The sequence below is a fragment of the Akebia trifoliata genome, chromosome 5 (assembly GCF_017979445.1).
Source record: "Akebia trifoliata isolate Shusen 1 chromosome 5, ASM1797944v1, whole genome shotgun sequence".
Lineage (NCBI taxonomy): Eukaryota > Viridiplantae > Streptophyta > Magnoliopsida > Ranunculales > Lardizabalaceae > Akebia > Akebia trifoliata.
In genome coordinates, this window is record NC_141379.1 from 416,380 (window position 1) to 434,896 (window position 18,517).

Below are 18,517 nucleotides of genomic sequence, written 5' to 3' on the forward strand. Positions count from 1 at the left end.
TTGTAACTTGAGTGAAACTTTATATTTTTTCATAAGTGAATCATAGGCCACAACCTACCTTCTTTCAATTATTTTTTTTCATTTTTATTTTTGGACAAGGAAGACAACTTAGGGCCTGTTTGGATACCAGGAGCAGAACTACTCTTCCAAAGAACAAGAGCTGAAGTACTCTATGGAGGAGTTGGAAAAGTAATTCTGTGCAGAAAGGGCGTTTGGCTATCAACTCTGTGAAGTACTGGCAGAAGTACTTTTGTGCTGGAAGTCTGTTTGGGAACCATACTGACTTCTCATGACTTTTATAAAAAAGATCAGAATACCCTTATATTATACCAGTTACTGTTTTTTATCTTTTAGTGTCATAATATGCCTTCAATTATACTGTTTTTGACATTTTAACTATAAATATTATATAATATAATATAATTTTAAATATTAAATATTAATATAATGTGTTAAATTCATTATACTCAAAATTTTAAAAAAAAATTGACAGACTGTCTTTTAGTGTCATAATATGCCTTCAAACTATATTGTTTTTGACATTTTAACTATAAATATTAATATAATATAATATAATAAATATTATATAATATAATATAATATTTTAAATATTAAATATTAATATAATGTGTTTAACTATAAATATTAATATAATATAATATAATAAATATTAATATAATATAATATAATATAATATTTTAAATATTAAATATTAATATAATGTGTTTAAATCCATTATACTCAAAATTTTAATTTTTTTTTTAATATTAATAAATGTTTCTTTCATTTGATTTTAAAGGCAAATAAATTAGGAATATTTTCATAAAAAATTAATAAAGTTAAGGGTATTTTGGTAAAACGAACCGTTAGATTTTGACTCCCCCCAAGATGAGTTTTAAGAAATAGGTTTTCTCGACTTCTTCACAAAGAGTAATTTCTTGCTCTTGCGCGGAGTAACTCTTCGAAGGAGTTGTTCATCCAAATGCATCCAAACGACTTCTAACTCCCCGCAAGAGTCAAAAGCAGCCAAGGAGTCCTATCCAAACGCCTACTTACCTTCTTCTGGAGCAGGAATTTGCAGATCTAACAGACAAAATTCTGAGCAGAAAAGTAATACTGAACCTTTATAGAGTAAGTACAAGCGGAAAAAAAAAAAGTGGAACTATAAGAGATTTAAAACTTTGACAACATTAGAAGGATATATGCCGGTAAATGCAACACTTCTAATAAAGTTGAGCTAATGAATTAATAATACAAAATCGGAATCCAAGTGAAATCCTACTTGTTTCGTATTTGTATCATATAATGATAATATGGTATTGCTTACAATTGACTGAAAGAAAATGGCACCAAACAAATGCTTTTGTCCTCGCAATAGATCTTCGAGAGCTAGTGATTGATTCCATCAACTGCGAATGGGAAAAGAAGACAACACAAATAAAGTAATGAGAGCTGGGAAACCCTAAATATTTAAACCTAATTCTATAATTTCCAATGCAATAAACAAAGAAAGTGAAACCAAGCAAGGGGGATATAAAATAAAATAAATGTAAACAAGAAATCTAAGATGCAAAACTCCAAAACTGAACATCAGTTTCAGTTTGGTAAAACAACTTTTTTTTTTTATATATATAAATAAAGATAAAAGCACAAAGGAAAGGGAAGGATGAGATGACCAACCCAAATAAAAAGATAAACAAAGAGTTAAAGACTCTGTAATGTTACAAATAAAATCCACCGGGGCTAAGAAGTCCTCAAAGAATATCCCTTTAACTCTTTGAAAATTTTACATCAATGAAAGAGCAACCCTAGAGCTGAAAAAATTACTTCTTAGATCGATTGAGTCCTTCCTTCAAAGATTCTTGAGTTTCTTTCTTTCCAAATACTCCAAGCAACCGCAAATGGGGTTAGACTCCAAATTAACCTTTTTGAATTACGAAAGCTCATGCCTAATTGAAGCCATACTATAAGAGAAAGATTTGATAAATGTTGTGGTGGTGGATGAGTTTGTCAATGGTAACTAATGCTAATAAACAAGGTATATTGCTGCCACCAATGTGGTACCCGTTACATACAAAAGCAAACATCCTATATATTGAATTATATTGCTCAGGTGCACTGCTACTGCTAGTATAACAAATAAATAAGAACAGACAGGAAAAGAACACACAGTATATCATTTTACTTATTCATTAGTGAATATATGGCCAAATATGTAGGAACTTGACATAATAAAGTATAAATGGAAAACCAGACAGTCCGATCCCTTTACAAAAATTTCAATGCAATCACCATAATCTTTTTTATGAAGATATTATAACACGCAACAAAAGCAAACGTGTCTTAACAAAGTCCCTTTCAAGAGAATCGCAAAAGCAAATGTAAGTATGTAACTGGCGTGCAGGTTTAGAAGAAAATAGGACATGTCAAATTAGTAACCATTCCAAGGCAGAAGTAAAAGGGAAAGAAGAATAGAAAATATACCTACCAGTTACTAATCAGATGTCACGATTTGATCAACTGCTCACTGTTATTAATAGCAAAACACCAGCATGTAACATTTGATTACTACAAAAACACAGCTTCGTATCCTGATTGGAAAGTACCATCTATCATATAACTGAAACAATCATCACATCACCTACCCAATTAGTAATTTATTCTTGCTATCATCATCATCATTGTCGATAAAATCATCACCATTCTCAACTCTATAGTCTTCTATGTCAGTATATGGTGGCCATCACAGAAAGCTACAAACACTTTAATCTAGATTTAGTCTCTTTTTCATGGTCTCATAAACTAGATAAGTGATGCTTGCAGATGGCACAACTTTGAGCAGATTTGGAAAGATTCCTTTGTAGAATCCTCTTAAACCTTCATGTTGGAGGGTTCTCCAAAATACATCCGACATTCCCTTGTAAGCAGTAGTTGTATTAGAACGTTGAGCTTGCAATCTGAAAATCAATAGCATAATTAGTATCAAGAAGAGGGTATTAGTAAGGAGAACACAAATAACTATTTAAAAAACATACCCAAGAAACATACAAGGAAATACATATACGTATACATTCACTCATTTTTGCACACTTTACCTCGTTCTAATAACCTGTAATGGGTAAACACACGTTGCTCCAAGAGCTCCCGAAATTGTTCCACAACCCAGTTGCACAAGAGGACCCGGTTCTATAGGAAATACAATATTTTCAGGCGCAACTACAAACACCTATCTGAATCACAACATTATATAAAGCAGAAGCAAGAAAAAAAAAAAAAAGACAAAGAAAATTAGATCAAAACATAAAATTGAGATATGGTAGGTCATACCACTATCAAGAAGAATATATGTTTTTGACATGTCTTTCAAAGCCTCATATGCAGCAAGGTCAATTCCTGCATAAGGGATAATCCCAAGTAGAGATGGAACGAGTCCTCTATAGAAGGCTCGAGGCCCCTCCTGAACCCATATATCCTTCGTAAGCGTTCCCAGTTTAGGAACTTTTCCACCTTCACAACTGTGAGTCTGTAGTCGAGTCTTCACCAGATCCATAGGGTAAATAGCAGTCTGTGCCACTGCACCGGCTAAACCACCGGCAACAAGACGCCCAGAGGTGCCAATATCACCTTTATCTTCCCCTCTAACATCTCTAATAAACCTCTTCAGCATTTCATAAGTATAAAATCTGATCGCACTTTCAGGTGCAACCTTCAGTACATTTAATCCATTCCCTCGGAAAAATCCCAAGAGCCCACCTTCTTTCCATATTTCCTTTAATGCCGGCATGATACGAGCACATGTTGTTTGGACCTGCAAAGTCACCTTTAAGCGATCAAGAGGGGCAGTAGCAGTACGAGATGCAGCTCCGGCAACTCCTCCTGCAATCAGATATTTGCTTGCATGGACATGCTTACTGATGCCCTCCGGAATAACAGCCTGTTCGCCGATATCTACAAGGCATACCCTTTCCCAGTATTGATAAATGTTCTCTATAGTTGCCTCATGGGGATAGAGTAAAAGAAAATCTCTCCATTCTTCAAAAGTTATAATTCCATTATTATCCTTATCTACATGCTCTACAAAACGAGCAAGCTCCTCATCATCAATTTCAATCCCTGCAAAAGACAAACTACTGTGGCTTATAAGATGGAAACAACTGCCAAAGGAGTGAATAATTGACTAAGAATGCTGTCATGTAAAGGCACAATACAGAAACCAAATTATAGACATAAAACACAATCTAAAAAAGTTCAAGATATGAAGTAGAAGACTCCAATTTTAAGCACTATAATACTAAGCAACAATTTTGATCGGATGAAACTTGGACATACTGGACCTATTAGAAGATAAATAGGCGAGTCATACGAGGTTAAAAGAACAAATGTATTATAAGTGATCCATCTACAATTCCACCAACATTAAAACTTGTTATTGACTTCCCTAATCACCATGTGTATAACAACTAAGACATTCCTCAAGCAAATCATTTTCTAGTTTCCAAGGATTATACACGCTTCAATGATAAAGAACACATTTTTTTTAAGAAAATGGGGTGTCCCACTCCTTAAGCGACAGGTCCACCAACACTGGTGATTGAAAATGAATACATTCTGCTCCAATCACTAATCAGGCAACTATGCACCTTTTTTTTTTCTTGTTTATAGATAGTATGGGACTCTTCTTCACTCATATGGATTTTTTAGTCTTTGAAATATCACTGTACAACCTAGCCAAGATAATTCGGTATTTCCCATTTTCCAACTTTATTTGAATATAAGCTTATCTTATGAAACTATATGTATTCATCTTCTCCATTTCAACCATGATTCTATGATGTGCTTCTTTGATTTCCCCATCCTCCACCTCATGTGTAGTCTTCATTTAAAAATAATTCCACCATTTGTCCATTCCTAAACTATGGTCCTTCCCTTAATGCATCTAACAAAGTTTGAGTCTTCAATTTTCATCTTTCCTATTCATGCAAGTTTGTAAAGACCTCTCTAACCCTCTCTAATCCCCAAGTTGTTGTTTTGATCATCATATACTGTGTTTAGCTTCATTTATCACTCTCCTTGCTGCCTTTTATCTTTTAAATTTCTTTCTAGGTATTCCGTGTACGTAGACTTCAATTAACATAACTTTTTTTTCTCCCAATAGGAATGTTTCCCTTTAGGATAGCATCCGAAAACATGTCCATAACCACGTGAAGGAGAGAAGCTAGTGGACATCCTCTGTAGCCATATGTACTAATAAGGACTAGACCACTAGAGTAAACTAATCATCCATTTCATTCAAATTTGAGTCATGCACTTGTAAGCCTCAAGGTACCGAACAAATGCACCTACCTAGCTTATCAACAAAAAATTACCAACTTAACTAGACTGCTAGAGTAAACTAATCATCCATTTCATTCAAATTTTGACTCATGGACTTGTGAGGCTCAAGGTACCCACCTAGCTTACCAACACAAATTATCTACTTCAACAATACCCGAATTCATGGTTGAGGAACTTCTTTCAACTCCCAAATTCTCACCTATAAACTTCACATAAACCATAGTTTTAATCATAGAATATATTATAGTTATAATAGATGCATATTTTTGGGAAAGAAATCCATAACTGCTTCTAGAAAGGACTTGGGTTTTTAGCAAAAAAAAATGTCAACCATTGTAGAGTTGATCTCTAGAACGAGCAAGATAAGGGCCGAGAAGGGGCAAGTAGCAAAGTTGGACAAGATTGGAATGGGATAGGAACATGCATTGATGTACCAGATCGACCAATGGGGTCCCAGGTTGATGCGATGTATTCCACCAATAGACTGGTGACTTTATTATCAGTATATTGATCGCCGGTCAAGCAAAGATTGAAATAAGATCCGGTTCAACAAGAATCGTTTGAAAATGCAATGCACCCAGTTAAATAGGGAACAAGATAAATACAGAGGTTAAACGAGTATCCCACATATAAGGATCTTGAAAAGTAATGAAAGAGATGGTTCCCCATGTGCTAATCCCGGCTCTATGTCATGCAAACTATAGATCTTGGAGATAAATGACTGTCACATCGTTTCCACGACACTAAGGCAAGAGTTACTCTTGCTAAAGGTAGTGAATGAGTGAGAAAAAAAAATTGCTTGTAATAGGAAATCCAAAGGTCCTCTTAAACGCATAAAGACACCCCAATGGCAATATTTCAGCAAGACTATTGGAAAAAAAAAAAAGAAGCACTAACAGCCTCACAACTTAAAGGAAATACAAGGCGATTAAATAATGTCCCCAATATTTAATGGTATGCAATTATAACATGAAAATTCCAGGGTTTAAGCAATTTTAAATTTTGGCAATCTTTCTCTAATAAGCAATTTATGGTTTGATTATATTGCTTAAGCAATGGAGAATATGGTTTGAAGAGAGAAATCAGGAAAAGGACTTTCTCCAAACAGGCAAGAGCTACTTAATTACAGTTACCTTACCAGAATACAGTTATATATGCTCGCATCTCTAAGCATAGTAGCATTACGAAGTGAGTCAACACAAGTATAACAATCGTTAAACTGAGAAAAAAAAAATTCAATAGATTTCAAGTATGGCATACCTGCCCTAATAAGCGCATCCCAAAGCTCTTCCGGTAAGATACACCCATTATGTTCAACATCAATAGCTTGAAAGATGCGGTACAACTCGAGCTCCTTATCATCCATGTAGCGCCGGAATTCTTGGTAATCAACTTGTCCATCGCTATTTGCATCACAGACCTTTAAGAGGTCTTTGGCGTACTTGTATTCCGCTGGTATCTGAAGCGCAGAAAGACCTGCCTCAATCTGTGCGTAATCCAAATATCCAACATTTGCAATGTCGAAGAAATTAAAGAGACTACGAATCCTCAGCTCCCTTTCTTCCATAGTCTCTCTCAATGCCAGAAGGACATGATCCATAGTCACCGGCCCTGGTTTCTTAACAGGGTTGCAACCACCCGAATGCCTCCCATTCTCAGCTGTTGGCTTTGCTTCCATTTTTGGAAAGCCAACATGCCCAACAGATTGTCCTGCGCCAGACATCCTTTAATAATTTCTCAAAAGATCCCAAATTTATAAAATTCTCAGTCTTCAACTACTTAATTGAAGCTCGAGATTCAATTCCAAATCAAATCGTGCAAACCTCATCATAATTCACCAAACCCAAAACCATGAGCAATACAGAACAAAACATGAAATTGAAACCGAATTAAATTGAAAGAACTAAGAAGCCAAATCAAATCCCAAAATTCAATCTTTCTTCATTCCATCGATCTAACATTCCCGAATTCCGCTGCAATTATCTCCAAACAATTGAAATTGAACAAATTACGTAAATTAAGGAACAAGAAGGTTTGACAGTCTTCGAAGCGATTCAAACAAGTTGGAGTTTTTCCAGCCGATCAAATCTGAATTCAGATTTCAGAAATAAAACAAATCTCTTTTGACCTAGTCTCTGTGGAAAATCGATCGAGGTCAGTCCTATTAGGTCAAAAAGAATCAAATCGAAGAATTCAACTCGAAAGCGAGATAAAAATCAAAACTGGGTTCTTGAAATTTGACCTAATATTCTCGGAAAAAAAGAAACGAGAAACACACCGAAAAAAGAATTCTCCCTCTAAACTTGACGAATGTCCACTGTAGAACGCCGGATAAATCTGACAATAATCACCGGAATCTGACAACAAATCTCCGGCTTCTGAAGTCAATTTTCCGTAGAAAAATCGTTCCAGATCATTTTCCGGCGATCTTAGATGAAAATCAGCCGGAGATAGGTGGATCACCGAGTGATGTCAGATTGGATGAATGTGACTCATGTGATCATTGCGAGACTCCTCTCTGCGATTGCGATTCGATAATCGATATTTGTTGGCAAGTGAGGCAACAAATAAAAGGTAGATATTATAATTTATTAAATAAAAGATATTTTTTTAGTTTCTCTCCTTTTTGGTTAACAAATTCGCATATTCTTCGGTGTCTGGTGGAGCACTGTAGCGTGTGTTTTGCGCACCACCAGGTAAATTATTTTATTCTTCGTGGATTTAAATAACAAGTCCAATGGGACATGAGTACCATGGACCGTCTTGAACGGTCGACTCAATCCTTTCTAAACCGGTTCAGACCGAGAAATGGTCATTAATAAATGTTTCAATTAAAAATTCATATTTTATATTAATAATTTTACAAACGTTCTTGAGTATATTAATAACGTAAGGCTTCAATGGAGCGACAAGGATCTTAATTGGCTAAAGACAAGAAGTTGATCTAAATCGTCCTTATTACATCGAAAAAGTATGAAGTGAATTAGTTGGTATCTCTAATTTTGCAAACACCACGGATCCTAAAAATATATATTATCACTGTAGAAGGTTAAATCAGCAAGGCATGTGCATGTGGACCCTACACATGTCTAGATATTAGATTAATAGGAGATCAAAATTGACTAACTTTCTCCTAAGTGGTATCCAGGATGTCCAGTTCATCTGAAAAGCAGAGCTTGAATATCAGTTCTGTCAAATATATAAATTGAGTAGGAGAGACTTCTGAGTTGTCTCCGAATCAACTTAAATCCCTTAATTCAAAGGAAGATCTCAAGAATCAAGAGAGTGAATAACGTAGTTGAAGAATCCATTATTGATTCACGAAGGAATTGACTTTATTATCGAAGAATTTTTAGTAGGTATCACATCGATATCACCATCACCGATAAGAGGACGCCAGGAACACAAGAAGATCATGGGGAGTTAAGTTGTAAGAGGTAACACAAAATCACCTCTACAATCACGATACACATAAATCCATATCACTTGATTTTGTATTTGCACAATTGAGATTGTAATGAAATTTAAACTTTTTTTTACTCTTGAAAGTTAAAATGTTTATTCCCATCCATTTTAAAAAATTACTTCTTTAAAAGTAAAATATTTAAACTATTTAAAAAATAAAAGAAAATTACTTTTTACCTAATAAAAACTATTTTCTCTACAAGCTACTGCATTCCTAGCTACTTTCTAACCAAACGGGGCCTAAATGAATGATAGGTCATATAATTAGTGAGTTAAAGGATGTCTCCATTGAAAAATTAGAATAAAATGGGGATGAGTTCAGTTATACATGATAGTAAACAAGCTAGTGTAACCATCTTACTCTACTTATCCTTTAAAACTCACATCTTGTAACTCTTGCCTTGTGGGAGGAGTGTTCTTTGGTTCTCCACGCTACGGGAACCTCAAGCTTCTCCAGTTGAACCTTCAAACCTCCAAACCCACGACAGCCCAACTAGGAAGACAGACATGATGGACCTAAGAGGTTAGTGGTTTCATTGGATTTTGGGGTGACTCGACACTGAAGGACCATGGAACCAATTCACCATAAATCAATCTGTCAAAACTTCGAGTCAACTCTTCAACTCAGTCGATTAAGTTAAAAAATGCATTGAATAGAGTCAGAAACTCAATGCGTGCACACGAGACTATATTTAATAATAATTTTTTTTTTGTGAGTAAACAAAATAAATTATGTTATTTATTTTAAAATTTTAAAACTATTTTTAATATTTATCATTTTAATATATTTTCATTTGTCATATCAGATCGACTGGACAAGATGGACATGGGAGTCGAGTTTTAAAACTATGGATGGCGTTTTCAACTAAAAGCATTGTGTTTGATGGATTGGATTGGAAAGTGAAATTTTGAAGTCTACTCTTTTTTATGGTTGGAATTGAAAGATACCAATGATTGGTCCCACTTAAAAATATAAAATAAAGACGAATTACTATTTCATAAGCTGAAAATGAGTTATTTATGATTCATGTTCATTTTAATTATCAAAACATGAACAATCACGTTTTTATTAAAAAAAATATTCAAAACAAATTGACTTGTAACATGTTTAACTGTGAAATAGTCATTTTAAGAACCTCTGAATTTGTTATCATTCATATTATTCAGAATCAAAATTCATCAAAAGTTAGTTACTTTTTTGTAAATATCTCTAAAATAAATAAAAAAAATGGTGAAAGTTTAATTGAATGATTTATGAACCTAACCATTTAAAGAACCCACTTTTCAAAGAACCAAGCAAGTCTAATAAGATGGTTTTTGTTTGTTTGTTTGTTTGTGAATTTGTGGTTCTCTCACTTTCGTTGGACAATCAAATTGATATGTCACATTCATATCAATAAGTCAAGGACACGTGTCAGTTACACCACTTATAGTGAAATTAGACTTCAATTAATTCAAATCTGCTGTCTAAATGATAATCAGATATTCAAGGTTACCAATGGGCTGGGTTTTGGGCTTGCCGGGCCCGGATTTAACCTAATATTTCTTTTAGGACTGGGTGTGCTAGGCCGACGAGTGCTTCGGTCCAATATGTCTAAAGGGTAATATTGTCATTTAACAAAAAGGCAAAAAGAAAAGGTTGGTGTACAAAAATAGTAATAATTTTGGAGTTAGGTATAATTGCAAGTTGAAACAGATAATGAAAAGAGAGGAGCCTAGGATAGGGACTGGTTAAAAGAGGAAGAGAAACATTTGCCTTACTAACTTAGTAAGATTTTAAAACCTTAATAAGGGTTGTTTTGCTCACATGTATTGCCACATCAGCATTTCAACACAACAGTCCTCTAAGCGTCTTCGACAAACTCAGATCTAAAAAGAAAAAAATTTCTACTTCCACAAAACAACCAAACTGAAAATAATTGTTTTTTGATTTTTGATTTTTTTTTTAAAGTAAGTAGAATTTTGTCCTCTATGACCCTAAAGCATCAGATCATGTTTTTGGATGACCCCAAGGGCACTTAGTGAGGCTGAAATTCTTACTAACGTAGTAAGGCTAGTTGGGCTCAAAGAAGAATCTCTATGATAGAGAGAACTACGTGGCAATTTTTGAGAAGTGGGAGGAGAATTTCTATCCTTGTCCCCGGTACATAAGATCAAGACTCTTTAAAGAAGAAAGTTGTGTCGTGTGTAAATTGCTTAGGATATCACATCTCCGGAATGTGAGAGTAACAGTTAGATGCGTAGCAAAGAGTCTAATATCAATTTGCACATACAAAGCTATAAAACGCCTTCAATCTTCCCTCTAATAAACCAATAACATAAAACCATCTCAGCTTCAAAAATGTCCTCCACACGAGTCAACTTAACCACCATTGTGGTTGCAGTGCTATTGCTCAGATGCTTCGTAGCTGAGGTTAAGAGCCAAGGTGATCCCATATTATGTCTTACAACCTGTGTGACACAGATGGCGATGTGCACGAATGGGTGCATGTCGAACCTCCTCGGAGCTCTCCAATGCTTAATCCAATGCAATCAAGATGACCTCAAATGCTTGTCTTCATGTGCCAATGTTCCTGCCGCACCACCAGGCACAGGCCTCATGCACCACCCATAAACATATATATGGATCTAGTCGAAGATCATTCGCCCTTATTTCATATATTTGGTATGAATACATATACAGTGTATGAAACATATGGTGGACTTAATTATCTATAAATAAATTGAAACATCATAGAATGTTTGTGTTGGTCTTTGTCCCCTCTTCTTCTAATTCTTTTAGGGTCTTATTTACGTTTGCCCTAAGGGCACACGTTAAAGTGCATTTGGAAATTGGAATCTGAGCGTATTTTGAAAAAAGATAATGTTTTTAAGGGCACCTTCGGTACAAAATACAATTTCCAAAGTGTATTTATTGCACTTTAACGTGTGCACACATTAATAAAACCCGTTATTTTATTCTCTTTTTATTGTGTGGATCCTTACTTTGGGAGTTGTATTGCAATCCCACCCTTGACCCAACTTCCTTTTGCAGGGTACATAGTGCATGCTTTCAAGTGTGCATAGGCTCGGGTGATGTTGGTTGAGTTTAGGCCTATCGTAACCCGACCAGACCAATGTGGATCGGTTTTGATTTTTGAAGTGTTAATAATCATGTGTAGTTATCAAGCTCGATTAGGCTAGATTTATGTTCAAGTGTTTGGCTTGATTTAGGACCATTGGACGACAGTAAATAACTTATTATATCATATTGAATAACTAACATCTTCTTAAGGCTTGTATTAGTTGAACCGTGAAGACTTGGGGACATGTTACATACCCCAGGAGTACTAAAGTATTGTACTAAATACCGAACATCTTCGTAAGGTTTCTGTTAGTAAAGAAGCAACTCGTGCACTGCAAGATCCATTTGTTGTCGAAACCCACAGGATTGTGACACGACGACATCCATGTCATGGAGAAAATAATTTCTTCCCAAAATAATCAACCATACTGGACAATCGTAGCCATCAAATACACATACCATTTTATCTCTCATAATTTTGCACTAATCATGATAGAGTAGTGCTCGAGTAACATTGAAATTGACATCGTTTCCCACATTGGTGTGTGGATAGAATCACAAATGCTTCTCACTTGTATCTCGATGAAATGTATCTATAGTTCTGTACACACATCCACCAGTGTATAATGTGTAGGAATACTGAATCATAAATAAGAGGTTCTATTGGCAAACCAACTTTTATTAATAACGCACCAATCATTTTCAAATTAAATCATTGTCTGTATTAGATTGATGTGTTATAACTAAAAGTTGGCGTGTCAATAGAAATTCTTTAAAATAATTGTAATAATGGGTGATGGCCACTGATCAATGTCAACGTCATTACAGGCATTAAGACGCACTCCAGTCTTTTTTCCATCCTTCGAACTGGTTTCTTCTAACAGGGCCAACCTGTCACCGAGTCCTGACTCGTGAGTCTCCGAGTTCTGAGTGACCCGGCCAAGATGATGCCACCGGACGTTCAAACTCGTTTTCATCGTCCCTACATCTCAACATCTGTTAGTGCTCCAACCTTCCCCACCTCTAATGGCGGTTTCTCACCCGAACGAAGCCCTAACCCTAATCGCAGTAGCAGATCTTCGAAGAACCCTAGATTCTCTCCTTCTGCGTTCCTCCACAACAGTAGAATAGCAGTAGCTCTCCTTCCATGCGCAGCTTTCCTCCTCGATCTTGGCGGAACACCTGTTGTTGCAACCCTAACCCTAGGTCTCATGATCACTTACATTCTCGATTCTCTGAGCTTCAAGTATGGATCCTTCTTTGGAATCTGGTTCTCTCTAATCGCTTCGCAGATCGTTTTCTTCTTCAGTTCGAATCTGAATTTGTCCAATTCGATACCTGTCTCAATTCTCGCTGCAATTCTTTGCGCCCAAACGAATTTCTTGATCGGAGTTTGGGCGTCTCTTCAGTTTAAATGGATCCAGATCGAGAATCCTTCGATAGTTCTCGCTCTGGAGCGGCTTTTGTTCGCATGTGTGCCGATCACTGCTTCGGCCTTGTTTACGTGGGCGACGATCTCTGCGGTTGGTATGACCAATGCTTCTTACTATCTCATGGTCTTCTGTTGCATTTTCTATTGGTTATTTTCGATTCCACGTGTTTCATCGTTCAAATCGAAGCAAGAAGTAGGTTACCATGGTGGAGAGATTCCTGAAGAAACCCTAATTCTTGGTCCTTTAGAGAGCTGTGTTCATACCTTGCATCTCCTCTTCTTTCCTTTAATGTTTCACATTGCTTCTCATCATTCTGTTGTATTTTCTTCAATTTGTGATCTGTTTCTACTTTTCTTTATTCCATTCTTGTTCCAACTCTACGCCTCAACCAGAGGAGCACTGTCATGGGTTACGAAGAACACACATGATCTGCATAACATCCGTGTAGTCAATGGTGCTATTGCGTTGGTCGTTGTTGTGGTTTGTTTAGAGATCAGGGTTGTTTTCCATTCGTTTGGACGGTACATACAGGTGCCACCACCGCTGAATTATCTTCTTGTGACTATCACGATGCTTGGTGGGGCATCAGCAATGGGTGCTTTTGCTGTCGGTATGATCGGTGATGCATTCAGCTCAGTAGCGTTCACAGTTTTGACCGTTCTAGTCAGTGCAGCTGGTGCAATTGTTATTGGCTTCCCCATATGGGTATGCATTTGACTGTTGGTTACTTGCTTTAACCCAAAATTAACTGACTGCTTGATTTGATAACTAAATTACCATTGTTCAACTAAGTTGATTCAATTGTTTTTCCTCCAGTTGGTTGGACCCCCTCTCATGCTACCCCATCTAGAATTGTTATTAGATTTTCTTTATGGAAATTTTAGTTTTCTTGTGGTTAACTTTTTCTTCTCAAAGAAAAACTATGTTTGTTGTATCTGTATTAATCTGTTTCATTCACCATTAAATATATTGCTTCTTCGGAAATGAAGAAACAAGGTTTAAAATTCATGACGCGTGTTTGAGGTGGTTTATCTCTGCGAAGCGAGGCATTACACTTCGAGGCAGAACAAGGCATAAAAAATTCCAAAAAACAATTATAGATGTTAAAAAATCAATTCATTTTGAGGGACTGTTTTTTGAAGAACTTCTGTTTAATGGGAGCTTGTTTGTAGCTATAGTGGGGTTTAGTCATTTGTTCTGTGCTGTTTTTTGGTTTTGTTCCCTCTTCTTAGGTAGGTCGCCTCGACTTCATTTTCTATGTTGGTTGCTTCTCTTCTGAATAAATTTATACTTGTCAAAAAATGAAATGTGCCTAAACATTGGATGGTGGAACTTGAAGGAGAAAACACGTTCTCTTAAGGATAAATTGATAGAGGAAGGGAAATGCAATTTAGATAGAAACTTGAGTGAAGTAAGGTAGAAAATGTCAAATTTTGTTTAGTGCAAAAGAAGTTCTTGGAAAATCTAAAGGTAAAATAATCGCAAAATAAATTTGGTTTTGTTCCCTCTTCTTAGGTAGCTCGCCTCGACTTCATTTTCTATGTTGGTTGCTTCTCTTCTGAATAAATTTATACTTGTCAAAAAATGAAATGTGCCTAAACATTGGATGGTGGAACTTGAAGGAGAAAACACGTTCTCTTAAGGATAAATTGATAGAGGAAGGGAAATGCAATTTAGATAGAAACTTGAGTGAAGTAAGGTAGAAAATGTCAAATTTTGTTTAGTGCAAAAGAAGTTCTTGGAAAATCTGAAGGTAAAATAATCGCAAAATAAACTTGGTGGTGGAGTGATAATATGCACAAACTAGAAGTGAAAATATACACAAACTTTCAAAATGAGAGTGTAGATGCCTCATTTTTTTACAAATCATTTAACTTTGAGTAGGTGATTATAGAAATATTAGACCATTGGATTTTATGAAGATCATGTCTTTGAGACTTGGTAACTTTAAGGACACACCACCTCCTCTGTTAAATATCACTTCTCCATCCGGCCATCTCTCCAATGGAAAGAGGTGAGGGTGGGATTCACATGTGTGGAACCAACCTGAGGGAGGACGTGGGGGTGGGGGGAGGGGGGTCTCTAGGTCAAACTGAGGGAGCAATGCTCGTAGTCTACTCCGCCTGCAAGGCTTTTAGACAGGACTCAGAAAAGTAGGCTGCCCTAGAGATTGTGCCATTAATTGTATTGAGGTCCACCTTTTCATAAGTTTGGAGAAAACTTTTCTGTTGTCTCAGGCTATTATTGACTGCAATTTTTTTTGGATAATTTGTACTTTGAATGGATGACTGTATTATTGAGTTGGATGTTGCCGTTAGTTTACCTGTTAAAAGTGTATCTATGTATATCAACAATGTTATAGTAAGATCAAAATTGTTTTATTTTTTATCTTTATTTTGCAGCTCCTGCCACTTCCTTTAATCTGTGGCTTTTATCTAGCAAGATTTTTTACAAAGAAGAGCTTGCCATCATACTTCGGATTTGTCCTTCTTGCGAGCTTGATGGTTGTCTGGTTTGTCATGCATAACTTCTGGGATCTCAACATTTGGTTAGGCGGAATGTCTCTGAGATCCTTCTGTAAGCTGATAGCTGCAAATGTTATCCTGGCTATGGCTGTTCCGGGTTTTGCTCTTCTTCCACCCAAACTCAGTTTCTTGACAGAGATTGGTCTTATTGGCCATGCGTTGCTGCTGTGCCACATAGAGAATACATTTTTTAACTATTCCAACGTATACTATTTTGCGTTGGATGATGAAGTGATTTATCCGAGTTACATGGTTATCACTACAACTTTCACAGGCCTGGCTTTGGCTCGGAAACTAAGTGCAGATCATCGTATCAGAGACAAGGCATTTTGGATCTTGACATGTCTGTATTCTTCAAAGCTGGCCATGCTGTTTATTACATCAAAGTCTGTTCTATGGGTGTCAGCGATCCTTTTATTGGCCGTTTCTCCACCATTGCTTCTTTACAAGTATTAACTGGTTCTAGTCACTCGTATTTTATTTCTCTGTATCTTTGAATTCATATGGAAACAAACTCTTGGTTTTGTTCACTTCCTTTCTTGTTTAAAATTTGCAGGGACAAGTCCAAAGCAACTTCAAAAATGAAAGCTTGGCAAGGTTATGCTCACGCTGGTGTGGTTGCCTTATCTACCTGGCTCTGTCGTGAAACAATCTTTGAGGTTTTGCAATGGTGGAATGGAAAACCTCCATCCGATGGCTTACTTTTGGGATTCTGTATTGTGTTGATGGGATTGGCTTGCATACCAATAGTTGCTCTCCACTTTTCTCACGTCCAGGTATAACTGCTTACCATATTTTTCTGTTTCTGTTATTTTATCTCTATTGAACTTGACCAACAAATCAAATTGTTCACATTAACTCTGCTGAATTCATAATTCTAACCTCTAAACTGAACTGTTTTAGGGAAATCCTAATTAGAACAGAAGGACTTTGATAAAAACTAGTGCTGACATAGTTCCTTCCAGTTAGAGAGATTATTTTGTGTTATACACGTATTTATTAGCAGTAAAAAATGGTGAGGTGAGATGCTCTAGTGACGAATTTATAATACCGGAAGGTGCAGCTTCAAAGGAGTGGACTTTTAGTGGTGGTGTTGATGATTCTATTTAGACATCTTGCCATTTTACTTGTTCATTTCATGCATTTACTTGTAATCTAAGTTCTCTAATTAAAGGCTCTTTATTTTTTTTTTCCTTTGCAGTCTGCAAAGAGATGCCTAGTACTGGTTGTGGCAACGGGACTTCTATTTATTCTCTTGCAGCCGCCAATTTCATTGTCATGGGCTTTCCGTTCAGACTTGATCAAGGCTGCTCATCAATCTGCTGATGACATCTCCATCTACGGCTTTGTGACGTCGAAGCCCACATGGCCATCATGGCTACTCATTTTAGCAATCCTACTCACTTTGGCAGCAATTACCTCCATCATCCCCATCAAATATATAGTTGAATTGAGAACATTTTATGCTGTTGGGGTTGGGATTGCTTTGGGCATCTACATCTCTGCCGAATACTTTCTGCAGGCAACAATCCTTCATGCCCTAATTGTTGCTACAATGCTCTGCACCTCAGTCTTTGTGGTCTTCACCCATATCCCATCTGCCTCAAGCACCAAACTCCTGCCTTGGGTGTTTGCTCTACTTGTAGCTCTCTTCCCTGTCACATACCTCCTCGAGGGCCAGATGAGAGCCAAAGACATATTTGGAGATGGAGTCGGAGAAGCAGGAGATGAAGCTAACAAGCTCACCACACTATTGGCAGTCGAAGGTGCAAGGACATCTCTTCTAGGACTATATGCCTCAATCTTCATGCTTATAGCACTCGAGATAAAGTTTGAGCTGGCTTCATTGATGCGTGAGAAAAGTCTAGATAGTGGTGGTGTACAGAATCGTTCTGGCCGTAGCAGCAGCTCTGCCAGTTTCCCTCCAAAAATGAGGCTCATGCAACAGCGGAGAGTCTCAATGGCACCAAACTTCACTATCAAGAGGTTGGCTGCTGAAGGTGCTTGGATGCCTGCTGTTGGTAATGTTGCCACAGTGATGTGCTTTGCTATTTGTTTGATCCTCAACGTCACTCTTACGGGTGGCTCAAACCGTGCAATATTCTTCCTGGCACCGATTCTACTGCTTCTCAACCAGGATTCCGACTTCATTGCTGGATTCAAGGACAGGCATAGATATTTTCCAGTGACGGTTGTCATCTCTGCCTACTTGGTTTTGACAGCTATTTACAGGATATGGGAAGAGGTCTGGCACGGAAACGCTGGGTGGGGTTCAGAGATCGGAGGACCGGACTGGTTCTTTGCAGTGAAGAATACCGCCCTTCTCATACTTACGTTCCCCAGTCATATTCTGTTTAATCGGTTTGTGTGGAGCTACACAAAGCAGACGGACTTGGCACCGCTGCTCACAATGCCCCTTAACCTACCATCTGTCATAATAACTGATGTGATCAATGTTAGGATACTGGGGCTATTAGGACTCATTTATTCCTTGGCCCAGTATCTGATCTCTAGACAACTCCATATTACTGGATTGAAGTATATTTAAACAATACATGCTCTGTAAAATACCTTAGGGCAGTTTTCAAGTGAGATGTGCAAGTTCAAGCCTTTTTTTCCCACTTCTCTGAAATCTTCTTATTTATTAGTTGGTCTTTGCTTACATATTAGATGTTTCTTTTTAGGTGCAGATGTGC

The 18,517-nt window shown here is 36.8% G+C and overlaps 2 protein-coding genes across 9 annotated transcripts; one reads left to right on the forward strand and one right to left on the reverse strand.

Annotated features, from left to right (window-relative positions):
- Nucleotides 1-1,146: 1,146 nt before the first annotated feature.
- Nucleotides 1,147-8,014, reverse strand: LOC147400748 (Mitochondrial substrate carrier family protein). 8 transcript variants are annotated; one of them, XM_086441749.1, is made up of 6 exons: nt 7,613-8,014; nt 6,595-7,044; nt 3,328-4,113; nt 3,096-3,216; nt 2,489-2,957; nt 1,147-1,409 (listed from the first exon to the last, which is right to left on the reverse strand). In XM_086441749.1, the coding sequence occupies exons 2-5, from the start codon at nt 7,010-7,012 to the stop codon at nt 2,765-2,767; spliced, it is 1,518 nt and encodes a 505-aa protein (XP_086297875.1). In that variant the 5' UTR covers nt 7,013-7,044; nt 7,613-8,014; the 3' UTR covers nt 1,147-1,409; nt 2,489-2,764. The 8 variants fall into 8 exon arrangements, with proteins under 8 accessions (XP_086297875.1, XP_086297871.1, XP_086297872.1 ...); XM_086441745.1 differs by having other exon boundaries at nt 2,489-2,527; nt 2,646-2,957; nt 6,595-8,014; XM_086441746.1 differs by having other exon boundaries at nt 2,485-2,527; nt 2,646-2,957; nt 6,595-8,014.
- A 4,661-nt stretch (nt 8,015-12,675) lies between these two features.
- LOC147400749 (uncharacterized) lies at nt 12,676-18,442 on the forward strand. The gene is made up of 4 exons (XM_086441751.1): nt 12,676-14,001; nt 15,699-16,270; nt 16,378-16,597; nt 17,023-18,442. The coding sequence occupies exons 1-4, from the start codon at nt 12,808-12,810 to the stop codon at nt 18,367-18,369; spliced, it is 3,333 nt and encodes a 1,110-aa protein (XP_086297877.1). The 5' UTR covers nt 12,676-12,807; the 3' UTR covers nt 18,370-18,442.
- Nucleotides 18,443-18,517: the final 75 nt, after the last annotated feature.

Coding starts and splice junctions, on each gene's coding strand:
- LOC147400748 (XM_086441747.1), bottom strand. CDS start 7,057: ATGTCTGGCGCAGGACAATCTGTTGGGCATGTTGGCTTTCCAAAAATG. Junction 4,114..6,594: donor GGATGCGCTTATTAGGGCAG/GTATGCCATACT, acceptor TGTCTTTTGCAG/GGATTGAAATTGATGATGAG. Junction 2,958..3,095: donor TTACAGGTTATTAGAACGAG/GTAAAGTGTGCA, acceptor ATTGATTTTCAG/ATTGCAAGCTCAACGTTCTA.
- LOC147400749 (XM_086441751.1), top strand. CDS start 12,808: ATGATGCCACCGGACGTTCAAACTCGTTTTCATCGTCCCTACATCTCA. Junction 16,271..16,377: donor CCACCATTGCTTCTTTACAA/GTATTAACTGGT, acceptor TAAAATTTGCAG/GGACAAGTCCAAAGCAACTT. Junction 16,598..17,022: donor TCCACTTTTCTCACGTCCAG/GTATAACTGCTT, acceptor TTTCCTTTGCAG/TCTGCAAAGAGATGCCTAGT.